At 40.5% G+C, this 12,759-nt stretch overlaps 1 protein-coding gene across 2 annotated transcripts; it reads left to right on the top strand.

Moving 5' to 3' along the window:
• The first annotated feature begins 1,024 nt into the window (after window positions 1–1,024).
• dgcr8 (DGCR8 microprocessor complex subunit) lies at window positions 1,025–12,514 on the top strand. Of its 2 annotated transcripts, XM_046034415.1 has the most exons (15): window positions 1,025–1,184; window positions 1,504–1,712; window positions 1,804–2,448; window positions 3,365–3,527; window positions 5,914–6,056; window positions 6,633–6,972; window positions 7,089–7,286; window positions 7,603–7,704; window positions 8,325–8,423; window positions 8,864–8,946; window positions 9,068–9,168; window positions 9,584–9,690; window positions 9,868–9,995; window positions 10,204–10,317; window positions 10,733–12,514. In XM_046034415.1, exons 3-15 carry the CDS (start codon window positions 1,882–1,884, stop codon window positions 10,814–10,816), a joined length of 2,229 nt encoding a protein of 742 aa, XP_045890371.1. In that variant the 5' UTR covers window positions 1,025–1,184; window positions 1,504–1,712; window positions 1,804–1,881; the 3' UTR covers window positions 10,817–12,514. The 2 variants fall into 2 exon arrangements, with proteins under 2 accessions (XP_045890371.1, XP_045890370.1); XM_046034414.1 differs by having other exon boundaries at window positions 1,504–2,448.
• Window positions 12,515–12,759: the final 245 nt, after the last annotated feature.

The raw sequence follows: 12,759 nt of genomic DNA, 5'->3' as shown, positions 1-12,759 counted from the left end.
GTTAGTAAACAGTGACCCCGGCTGGCAAGTTGAGAAATTGTGATTCACATTCTCTTCAGGAAATCATATAACTATATAAACTCAGCAAAAAAGAAACGTCCCTTTTTAAAGACACTGTTTTCAAAGATAATTATGTAAACATCCAGATTACTTTACAGAACTTTATTGTATTGTATTATGTCATGCTTGTTCAATGAACCAAAAACAAGCAATGCACATGTGGAATGGTTGTTAATACACTAACAGCGTACAGACGATGGCCAGTTACAGTTATAAAAAACACCAAAAGAAAGATCCCCACTCTCCCTGCTCATCTGCAAGAACGTGCCTTAGACATGCTGCAAGGAGGCATGAGGACTGCGGGTTGGACAGCGAGACAGGGAAGACAGCTGATCAGATCATGCACCAACACCTGCACAGGACTGGTACATCAGAACATCACCAGTGCGGGACAGGGACGGGATGGCTACAACGACTGCCCGACACCAGGAGCAGAGAAAAAGAACAAAAAAACAAACAACATTTCAGATCTTTTTTTTGTCTTTGATGCATAAGCCTAAAGTCCACTGTGTTGTGTGGTGCAGAACTTGCCACAGAGAGGTGAGGTAGGTGCTTCCAATGCAGAGGCTATAAGTTAACAGACATTTCGTTGCTAGAACAGTTTATAGCAACTACAATATTGACAGACTAATAGGCTATTCATCTGTGAAATAATAGGCCTATCTGTAATATTCATATTCATTCAACACTTTGCAGTAATTCATTTATATGCTGAATGCAATGTGCTTCCGTATGCCGGCTGTATGTTTGTATTAAAATGTGTTTCCAGGACACAAATTTTTAGTTAAACAATTAAAAGTTTTAAAAAAAAACTTTCCAGACTTGCTTTTTTTGTGAACACCATAGATTCACATAACACGTTGCTCGTCGGCCAAAATGTGTAATGCTGATTGGATGAATGATACCAGGTGGTGTCGTGGAAGGACGCTCCCATTGGCCCGCTGATCGATCAATTTCCAAAAAGCCGGTACCGGGAGGCGGGGCTTGAGTTGGTTTGCCGCTGTGGTTTTATTCAAGATGGCGGGGCTGCAACTCGGGCAGTATGGCGGCGCGTCGAGAATTGTAAAATGATTTAGAAAGGTAGTTAGGTGCCCAGTAGGAGACAAGTTGTGTCACATTTTTCGGTGAGTATTTCTGTAATTAACGGTTTTCAGGCTAGCTGACAGTTCAGACCCGGAGATCTGTTACAGCCTGATTGATGTTGCTTTTTAGCATGTTAGCATTGATGTTAACGGCCCGCTGTGCAGCTGGAGACTGAACAGATAACGTTACGCTAAAACGATGAATTTGCTTGTTATTTGAACTTGGAAGAAACGTAAATCATATTCCCAAGACAGTGTGCCATGTGTTAGGTTGAAGTAAATTTCCCGCAGTTGCATAGTTAGTGGTTATATTAATGACATCTGCTCTGAACGTGTTACTGTTCCTCCTTTTTTTTTCTAGCTTCCAGAAGATACCAGTGGAGGATGATCAGAGACTAGATCCCATATTAAGCTGAATGCATTGTGATTTCCAATAATTGAGACAGTGATTCTGAAAGCTGTCTGCATTAATGAAAAGAACAATGTAGTCAGCTTAGCATTTTCACCTCTGGTACGTGGTCTATACAGGGATGTGCTTCTGCATGCATTCTGGATTTAGATAAGAAGAAGGTATCTCAACAGGTCAGATTTTTAGAATAAATTATCAGTATAAGTTGTAGAAATGGAGATAGATGATGTTCTACCCCCTCTCCCCTTGGAGTCACCTGATGATTTTGGCCAAGATGAAGGCAGAGCACCTCCACCACCTCCCCTGCAAACGTCCAGTGACGCAGAGGTAATGGACGTTAGCTCTGGTGGTGATGGATACACCTACACCCCAGGGGACGGGGAACCCCAGCCACAACAGCCCATCAGCATGGGCTCAGTAACTTTCTGTAGCCACCTCTCAGATGAGGCCAATCCCAACCCACCGTGCCCCAGAACAGCCCGCCACGCTCCCCCGGTCACCAACTTTCTACCAGACCTCAAGCTGCTCAAAGATGTTAAGATCCGTGTGAGCTTCACTGAAAGCAGCAGTAGCAAAGACAGGAAGGTTTTGTACACAGGTGAAGGGCAGGAGGGAGGAAGTGATGATGGTTTAGACAGCATGAATGGTGAGTTGCATGACTCGAGTGAGCAGGAGGTAGCTGAGGGTAGCTCTGGAGCAGGAAACGTAGCAGGCAGAAGATCAGAGGAGGCTGAGGTAGACGTGGAAAACAAGGTAGAGTTCGCTGTCCTGGATGAGTTGGATGACTTCTACGAGAACTTCCTGGATCATGACGATGGGGGTCATGGCGGCTTTAAGTCTCAGGTCATAGTTCAGCAGGAGCAAGCAGATGACGAGGCTGTGACTTACGCCTACGAGGTACGTCTCTTCTTATGTCTGCAGTATCCCATGTCATTACCAACTGCACACCCAGTTTATCCTTTTTACTGTCAAACTAAAGTAATGTACTCCAGAGCATACAGTACACTCAAAACAGGGCATTATTAGCACTGTCATTCAACACAGCCTCCCCTGTCATTTTAATGACACCACTGGCACATGGGGTGAAAAAATAGAAGGGGGGGGAAACAAGGTTAAAGATAAAAAAATATATATATGTAGCACTGAGTGGGCCAATCAAATATATGCAAGTGCTAATTCTCAGGATGAAACCATGTAACTTTAACAGCAATTTTGCTGTTTAACTCTTAACTGGGTTGTAGTGTGGACTAAGAATAACTAGAACTGAATCATAGGGCCAGAAAAGTTCACGTTAAAATGACTTCTTGTTCCACTTCAGACCTTTTCTGCATCAATAGGTGTGACTGGTTAGGCCAGAATCAAATGTGCCATTAAGCAGCATACATTTAAATGTTTGTTTGCTTTTGTTTTGGTTTTTTATTACTGAAAATGAGAAGTGAGATGCTGTAAGAGGTTAGTGCCATTTTAATTTCTCCCATGAAATGATGGGTTTCCTTTTGACACAAAAATAATCAACCGTTAAACAAAAAAAGGACGGATCGATGCTGCTAAAAATGTGTCATTTAATTTGTAGTAGGAGTTAATATAGGTTCAATAATATCAGTTTCTAAAGTCAGAAGTATTTTATTTTGATGCCCCAAAGTGAAACTTCCTATATTTGTGGTAGGTGTGTTGTTTTTTTTTTTTTTTCCAGCAATTGTTCACTTTATGTCATCACATCGATTTAAAAGTTTCTTCTCAGGCGAAGCATTCAAAACTTCCTTAAACTGGTGATCGATCCTTCTCTCCCGGCCTTAACCATTGACTTTTCCAGGAGGAGTTTGACAATGATGTTGATGCTCTGCTGGAGGAGGGCATGCCAGTACCAAAAAAGATGCGTCTGGCAGACGACAAATGTGGCGGAGACAGTGATCATCACTCAGATGATGAAGGAGGTGTTCAGCCCATGATGACCAAAATTAAGACTGTCCTGAAGAGTGAGTGGTGGATCTGTCTGTTTTAGGGTTGGGTACTATCAAATAATTTGCTATTGAATGTAATTATAGTACCTTGGGGCAGTGTGTGTGCTAGATGACGTGTTACATCTGTTACATAAGTGTACTTTGAGGTGAATTGATATTTGCAGTATTCAGTATTATGTAACACAATTTGTGTGTATTGCCAATATACAGACGGGTGACGAACATCTAGTAGGGTCGGGCGACGTCTACAAAATTTCCATCGGACGTTGGCTACAATGAAACAACTTGGTTCCCTATTACATTACAAATCACGGACCACGTAAAGCAACAGTGAACACACACAGTGTAGATGTTGGTTTCGGTTTCATAGGCTACATCTTTAACAAGCCAGCACGCGCCGCACCTGTTGCCGTGCCGTGATAACGGATCGCGGGTGGAATAATATGTAAAAAAAGACAAGTTCTGTGTCTTTTAGGCAGCTTCATAATAAATACTGCTGATGGAGAAAGTGGGGCAGACAGGGGGGAGAGAGAGGCAAACGGGATTTTGGATGACGATGTAGGCAAGGACCAATCACTGAATAGATTTCCTTACGTGAGAATAGTCTCAGATAAATTCACATTGAATGGTTAAAATAAAAGTTTGCATTTGACAAAGAATTTTCAAGAGAATACGTTAATATAAAATATAGAAATGAAAGGAAAAAAACATATGTGCCATCAATTGCGCCTACTACTCCTGGGAAGCTGGCTATTTGCATAATTTGTGTTTCGTCTGTTGGATTACAAAGGGTGGTGTTGGGAAGACGATGAAACGCGTGACAATGTGTGGAGTTGTGCCATAATTGTTTACATGCCCCTAAATCATCAGTATTGCTGCATTTGTCCCGTGGCAAAGAAAGCATCACCTTCAATTTAGCCGAAAACGCATTGCTGCATAGGTGAGATGATGTCCCTCACTAACTCGCTGACAGAGATGATGCCTGCTCTGTCCAAACGATGCTGAGTAATTAACATTGTCAAAAAATTCAGACACATTCTTCCCCTGCTGAAATATTCGCACACGTCTCCACAGCACGATCACAAGCCCCTACTGGCAACTCCTAACCACTTGAGAGACCTCTTGAGCTGTTTGAAATAACTGGGAGAGTAAGAGTGATTCTTAGCTTTAAGACATTTGATAACTTGCTTTTATACTTAAGTTCAAAAGTAGGAGTAAATTTCATGAATTCTCAGCACGTAAGACTAATTTAGACTAGTAAGGCTAGTTTATTTACTGCAACCCCCCCTATAATATCCCCCTCTATGTAAAGGTCGACGGAGTTTTCTTCCTGACATAGTCTAATCACATCCCGCATTGACATCCTCCTGAGTCACCTGACAAAGGTCACACGAAATGTGCACCCTATTCACCGATGTCTTTCCCAGAGATCTAAACTTAAGTCACTGTTCCTGTTTAATCGCGAGCCAGTTGAGCAGTCTTGGTGACTGAAGCTCCTGCCATGCGTGCCCCAACAATTATCCCTCTCTCAGTCACTTAGATCTTTTCCTGTTGTCATCTTGGTAGAAAGTCAGAATCAACGTGGCCTGCTCAGCATTTAAATTCATGCCACAGAGCATGATTGGATGTTAGCTGCTTAACTTTACTTTGCTTTTTGTAATTGTAGATTACAATAAAGGGTTTCCTTGGGGGAAACTGGTTAGCAGAAGTGGTAAGACCTGCACAACTAAAATGAACAACCAAGGAGCCCTCTTTTCTTTGTTGTAGTCCTCTAAAATAGTATCACAATCGAAAGCACACACTGATGGGCACCTATTTTTAAAAGAATATTTACACTGGTGTTTGTCAGGTGGTGAGATATTTTACATGCAAGAACTCATGTAACTAATGAGGTTTGAAATTCTGATTGTGAACAAGTAAACGTTTTAGTCTGAAAGGTTTAACCAATCAGCATAAATATTACAAATTCAAAAAAACTTGTTTTAGAAATGAGTTTTCAAATTGCGTTTTCTCTTCTCACTATGTTCAAACAAGCTCATTGTTCAAAAGTGTTATTTAAGGCATGTGACCTGAACTGCTGATACTTTCTTAATCCAACTAGCTGGAAGTAGTGGGGAATTAAAGTGTGCATGTAGGTAAATATTTCATTTGAGTTCATTTTGTATAGTCTAAAGTTAAAATTTATCTGACCCCTCAGTTGCATGTTTTGTCCTAACCCTTGTATTTATTCCAAGCCCCAAAGTTAAACGTAGCCCAACGTGAATATCTTTTCAACCGCTCAAAATTACTTGTGTGGTTACACAAAATAGTCTTCTAACAATTGTTAGAAAAGTTCACCGCACACAGAAAGCATGTAGTAATTAAGGGCCTGCATTTACACTTATGTTTTCCGCTACACCAGGTCGGGGGCGTCCGCCCACTGAGCCTCTACCTGATGGGTGGATCATGACATTCCATAACTCGGGCATTCCAGTCTACCTGCACAGAGAGACCAGGGTGGTCACTTGGTCCAGACCCTACTTCCTTGGAACCGGCAGTATTAGGGTAAGATGCAACAATGCATACTGATATTACTTTGATATCACAGCTGCTGCTTCAGGTCAAATGAGTTTCTGCTTTGGAGGCAAAAAACAGGGGGTCGGATCAAGTCCCTTAACAGAAAGCTGCCACGCTGTATTTCATTTTTAGCCACAAGTGGAAAAACAGCAACTTGGAAGAATGAACTTTTTTTTTTTTTTTTAAGGTTGTGGAAATAATTCAATTTAGATCTTGAAAGTCAGCCATTTGTGTCAAACAGACAATACTGTTTGTAGTGGCAGTTGTACCACAAAATAGCCACTTGCCACTAAGAAAATCCATCACGAATATACACACATGCACGCATACACGGTTGAAAAACTGTGGCTTCCTCAGATCCTAATTCCCCCAGCTGTTCACCTGTGACTCGCTCCATATAGCCTACGTAACCACTGTGATTCCCTGCCTGTGCCCCTTGGTGCGCAGGTGGAAGAGCGACCTATACAACTTACCACAAACACACAACATATAGCACACATCAAAATTGGCTACAACACTGTTTGCAAATGTTTTAACAACTCTCGGCCTTGTTCTTTGATACAGAAACACGACCCTCCTACCAGCAGCATCCCTTGCCTACACTACAAGAAAATGAAGGAACATGAGGAAAGGGAACTGAATGGGGAGGTGACAGTTAATGCAGGGGAGTCTCCAGTCAAGCCCAGTCAAGTGGCCAATGGCGAAGAGAGAGCAGGCAAGTCGGATGCTACAGCTGAGGAGCAGGGCGACGCCCCTCCCCCCAGTCTGACTGGCATTTGCCCAGGTGGGGAGGGTACCGTTGATAAGAACTTGCAAGGTAAAGAGTCCCAGCCCTGTGACACTGCCCAAGGAGCCTTAGGACAAGTCAAGGCCAAGGTTGAAGTGTGCAAGGACGAGTCCATAGGTAAGGGCTTTTTATAGCACATTGCTAGTAATAGACTTTTTGGAAAGGTCATTCTTATGTGTTTCCTGATCAAGCTTCAGCAGGTCATCTAACTTGATTAAAAAACCTCCTCACAGAACTTGAAGAGTTTCGCCTGTACCTGGAAAAATGCTTTGACTTTGAACAAGTCACTGTCAAGAAGTTTCGTACCTGGGCTGAGCGAAGGCAGTTCAACAGAGACACAAAGAGGAAGCAGGCAGAGTCCGAGAGACCTATCCTGCCTGCCAACCAGAAACTCATCACACTGTCTGTCCAAGATGCCCCCACTAAGAAAGGTAATTTCATACAATTCAAGTTTTTTTTTAAGAAGACACCAGGTGTTATTTTTCATTATTAGTATCCAACGAAACCATAAAAAAACAACAATACATGTGTCATGTGCAGATCCGGACTCTTCTGCAGTGTAGTTAAATGAACTTGATATCTTTCTCTTTTAAACGTTTAAGCAAAACCGGTGGAAATCAAAATCTTTAAAAAGCCTCAAGTCAATGGGTGTTATTTCTGAGTATGACTTATCTGTACTGTAATTGTTTAATTTGTCTTTTCAGCGTATTGTTTGTTTGACGCATTTCAATGTTTACATTTTAACAGAATTTGTGATCAACCCCAACGGAAAGTCTGAAGTTTGCATCTTGCATGAATATATGCAACGTGTCCTAAAGGTTCGACCTGTTTACAACTTTTTTGAATGTGGTAAGTTTTTCTTTTGTAAGTGTTGTGAGGGATATTAAGTCCTCTTGGCGCTCCTTGCCTGATCAGGAATACGTTATTTAAGGCGAGACACTGCAGGTGAATAGGGTAAAAAAAAATTGTAACTAATAGATATCACCATGAATGTTGATTACTCACATTAAGACTTGTATTACATGTTTTCTGAAATATTATGTTTAAATATGCACTAATTTTCATCTATTTCAAGAACTGAAATCTAAACACTGGTTTAAGTCAGGTTCAAAATGATTGTTTTATTTTGTTGACACATTATATTCAAATGTTTTCACCGAGGGGATTTTGCATATCTCTCTTTGTATTATTTCATAAATCAAAAATACTGTCAGCAGGCATAAAAAAAAAACGCCCAAAATCGACCAGCGCATGACAAAACGATGTTTTTGCCTGCCGTGTCTCGCCTTTAAGAAAATATAATCATCTACAACTCGGTGCACATTTTCATGACCTCCCTCTGAAGTCACACAAATGCGCCTGTGTGCACACAAAACTATTTATCTCTTTTTATAAATAAAAGTTTCAAGTGTGGTGTTGTCTTTACAAGATTTTCATATCAAATCAAACTGGATTTGTTTGCCCCACAGAGAACCCAAGTGAACCCTTCGGAGCGTCTGTCATTATAGATGGAGTAACTTACGGCACAGGAACCGCAAGCAGTAAAAAACTTGCCAAGAATAAAGCTGGTAATCTATGTTATTTACAGTACTTAGCAGTGTGATAGATTGGTTGGTGTACAACTGAATATACACTCTACTAGCTCTTCTGTAAGTGGGTTAAGACAGCGGGATTATGGTGAGATCTACTGGAGGATTTTTTAAATCCCCATAACTGTAAATATTTATTACATTGTCTTACAGTAATGATCAGTTTAAGAGCTTCATGCAAATAAACAACATCAATATTTATCATGTTTGACAGGAATAATAGTTTTCATCAGCTGAATAAATACCAAATCCTTACCTAGTTTGGTGTAGCCAGAGTTGGAATGAGTCCAGCTCTTACCCACTTAATTTCCTCAGTTATAATATTCTTAGGATGTACATTATGTAGTTCCACTGGTAAATTAGCATGTTGTAATGTGTCACTAGCTCTGCTCTCACTGCTAATTTGCTGTGAACTTCAGCTCGAGCCACACTGGAAATCCTCATCCCTGACTTTGTGAAGCAGACCTCAGAGGAGAAGCCTGTTGAGGGCGACGAACTGGAGGTATTTCTTTAATGTTCTTACCTGGATTCCTGTTCATTTAAGAGTGCGTATCCCCAACATTGACGGCGGATAATATGAGGTAACACAACAATGGTAACATTGCGTATACTGTGCTCCACAGTATTTTAATCATATCAGTATAGAAGACTCGAGGGTGTACGAGCTGACCAACAAAGCGGGACTACTTTCGCCATATCAGATTCTTCATGAGTGCCTTAAAAGGTAAGCAGTAATCCATTAACCCACCAATACAGTACATTTTGGGTGTGTCAAGTTTACGTCTTGTGAGATATCAATCTATACGGCAGAGTAGGATAAAACACACATGATCTTACAGTACGTGGCAAGTAAGTAATTTGCAGTTAAATAACTTTATTCTGATGCAGTACATTACACTGGAACAACAGATGGTTGCATTATTGTAATTATTTAGTTAGCCATATATTTCGGTTCGCCTTGCTGGGTAGAACATGTCCTTTTTAGCATTTCTGATACTGTTTAAAGCCACTGGCGGGCAGTTGGGCTTTCACACAACTCTGCATGTGTCATTGTTGCTACTTTTAATGGCCTATTCTCACAGGACAACCAAGTAGCAGATTACAGATAATAAAAGCTTACTGTTCTGTCTTTCCTGTAGAAACCATGGAATGGGAGACACCAGCATTAAATTTGAGGTGATCCCAGGGAAAAACCAGAAGAGTGAATACGTGATGACGTGTGGGAAGCACACTGTGCGTGGCTGGTGTAAGTAAACCAAAATCCATATCTACGCACAGTAAGAGACAGAGCCAGTCAATGAGTAGAGCTGAAGAGATAGGAGAAGAGATTTTAATTACCAAGCCCATGGAGCTAACTAAGTCTTCTACAGACTAGTAACACATATGTAGCTTCACTAACATGTTTTGTATATTTTGCCACCAGGCAAGAACAAGAGGGTTGGCAAACAACTAGCATCGCAGAAGATCCTGCAGATGCTTCATCCTCATGTCAAGAACTGGGGTTCACTGCTGCGCATGTATGGCAGAGAGAGCAATAAGATGGTCAAGAAGGTAAGTAAACCTGTAAAGCTTCTGTAGACATGGGAAAACTTTCGGTTTTATTTATCTTTCTGTTTTATGTTGAGCTTCATTACACATTGAGGTCAACAGTGAAATCCCAAAAGCAATTAAAATATCTTTCAGCATTAAACCCTCACCGTAGTAACCTGCAGCTTTGTAATGGAGATAGTTTGTCATGTTCGTGTCTGATATTTTGCAGGAGAACTCTGACAAAAGTGTCATCGAGCTCCAGCAGTATGCCAAAAAGAACAAGCCAAACCTTCATATCTTGAACAAACTGCAAGAAGAAATGAGGAAATTAGCCATGCAGCGGGTGAGTTTCCTTTTGTGTAGCGTGCAGAAATTGTCAGTTTTTATTTTAGAAAGTGTTTATCCTGTATGCCAACATTGGACAGTATTTAGATTATTTGGTTTCAAACATGAATAAAAGTAAAGTGCCAAGCCAAAGCAGACATTTTGACTTCTTGTAGTAAAAATCACAGGTGTTAACTACAGTAGTTAAGTCAGTTTTATTTAAATAGCCCAACATCACAAATTTGCCTCAAGGGGCTTTAAATTATGTACAGCACAATGTCTCCTCTTCTTAAATTAAAGATAATTTCGATTTGAAAACGATGAATCATTCAGCCCTAGTTTGTATTTTAGATTTGGGGGTTTTCTTACTTGCCATGTCTTTACCATTTTCTGAATGTACTCCTCATATTATGATTACTGTATTTCTGTACCAGGAGGAAACTAGGAAGAAACCCAAGATGACTATAATGGAGTCTGCCCAGCCAGGGAGTGAACCCCTCTGCACTGTTGACGTTTAAGTCTCGGAATCACTGATGAACCACGGCACTGAAACCCCAGTCACTGTCAGACATCACCACCATCCATCTCTTACTTATGCATCACTGAGATCTAATGGCAATATAGCTACACATCGTTTCATTGGTTAAGCTGGTACAGGTAGGACTAAATGCACTAACAGACAGTAGAGCAAATATCGTCTACCTCTCTAGATGCATCCTCACTATGGCGCTAGAAGAAAATCACCCAGGCTGCAGAGAAGTTAACATGACTTGATAGCACATGAACCACAACAAAAATAAAAATGCATGCTTCTTTCACCACAAAAGCCACTACACACACCTTGGTTTTGTTTTGAAGTGTTGTTTTCAACAGTACCAGCACCTATTAGTTTTGTTTGTGCTTTAAAGTATTTGAAAGGGACTACTAATACGTGTGTGTTTGTGTGATAAACAAACTTATTAGGTATTTTTAGTGGTTGGTGTTATGGATATTATGGGTGATGAATACAAAAAAAACGGCGTTTTGTTTTTCCTCAGAATGGACAGTTGCTCTCTTGGTTTGCACGATTTACAAACATGTTGTGAAGTGATCGCTATTCAGAACTATTGTTATGCACTTGTCTCCTGTCGGATATTTCTGTTGACTGATCATGCTTGTTGGTACAGGAACAACTGCTTTTGAGATATTTGGAGGGACTTGTTGCCTTTTTTCCCCCCCCCCTCACCCTCTTTTGCTTTGGCAATGCAACAAACTGACGTCCTGCTCCCATGCTGACACTGCAGTAAACCCAAGCACAGGGCCACAGAGTACTGTAATGTTTAAAGTAAAGAATTTATTTTATACTCTTAACGAATGCCATGCACACCAACTAACCACTTGTTACATTTCAGTAGCTTTTCATTTTTTGGTGCCCTTAAGAAATCACGTTGGCTACATGTTGCCTTAGTTAATCCATTTCAGGAAGGGCTCAGAGTATATACAGTACATTGGACCTAAAACACCCTTCAGCAGGAAGTGGAAAGACCAAGCCCCCTTTACTTGATAAAGCATTTATTCTTTAGCCAATTAGTATTTGAATGAAGACAGCCTGTAAAACATCAGATCCTGCATGTGCAGATTTTTAAGACTCGTCTTAATGGATTGTGTACTTTGTTTGTGTAACTTTGCCTTCATTGTGACAGTTGAGCATATTTTAGAATACATTTTTCAAAAGGCAGCCTTGCAAAATGTAGTTTGTACACTGAACAACATGCGATTTAGTCCAACACAAGCTGGTGAAAAGTGTGTGTGTGTGTATACCAAAGCTTACTTACAGTCTTATGCATTTTATAGAATAATGTTGCTGCAAACTGTACAGTAGAAACATCTAACACACAAAAATACATAGATGCATTACTTGCTGGAACAAAATAGAAACTGCTGTGCATTATTTGGCTTTTTTTTTACAACAAAAACCCATCAGTTTAAACACAAGGCTGTTGTGATATTGTAGATTAATTTAAGAATGTGCTTTCCCCTCTGCGCTTGTTATCTTGCCAAGTGTCAGTGTGAGAAGAGGAAAAAAAAAAAATACTGCTTTTACATGTTGCTGTTGAGTTGTCCTAATGTCTTGTTTGACATGTTGCTGCCTAGAAAATGAAGTATGTATTGCAACCTGAGCTCCATGACTTCAGTGATATTTGTTATGCAAAATAAAATGTCTTGACTAATGACTAGAACGGCTTTGTTTCTTTCAGCCGCAGAAAGATGAAACACGAGGAAGGAACTCTAATACCCACTTGTGCTGCAGTGTCCTTATTAAAAGTAAAGGGACTATGGGCAAGCAGTTTTAACAAATCCTGAAAACTTACTAGTATGTGTTACTAGTAACTATAGCACATTTTTTCCATTGACATCTATGGGAGTCTGCAGTTCAGATCTCACCTATTCATTAGTTACTGGTCACTAGGATCTAATTTAG

Source organism: Micropterus dolomieu, linkage group LG21 (assembly GCF_021292245.1).
Source record: "Micropterus dolomieu isolate WLL.071019.BEF.003 ecotype Adirondacks linkage group LG21, ASM2129224v1, whole genome shotgun sequence".
NCBI classification, from domain to species: Eukaryota; Metazoa; Chordata; class Actinopteri; order Centrarchiformes; family Centrarchidae; genus Micropterus; species Micropterus dolomieu.
The sequence above is the reverse complement of the archived record's forward strand: the minus strand, read 5'-3'. Positions and strand labels throughout refer to the sequence as shown.

Bases quoted from the DNA above. Each gene is read 5' to 3' on its own strand.
- dgcr8 (XM_046034414.1), top strand. From the start codon at position 1,765: ATGGAGATAGATGATGTTCTACCCCCTCTCCCCTTGGAGTCACCTGAT. The intron at 8,424-8,863 runs GTAATCTATGTT...TGTGAACTTCAG, and splicing joins ACTTGCCAAGAATAAAGCTG to CTCGAGCCACACTGGAAATC. The intron at 10,318-10,732 runs GTGAGTTTCCTT...TTTCTGTACCAG, and splicing joins GGAAATTAGCCATGCAGCGG to GAGGAAACTAGGAAGAAACC.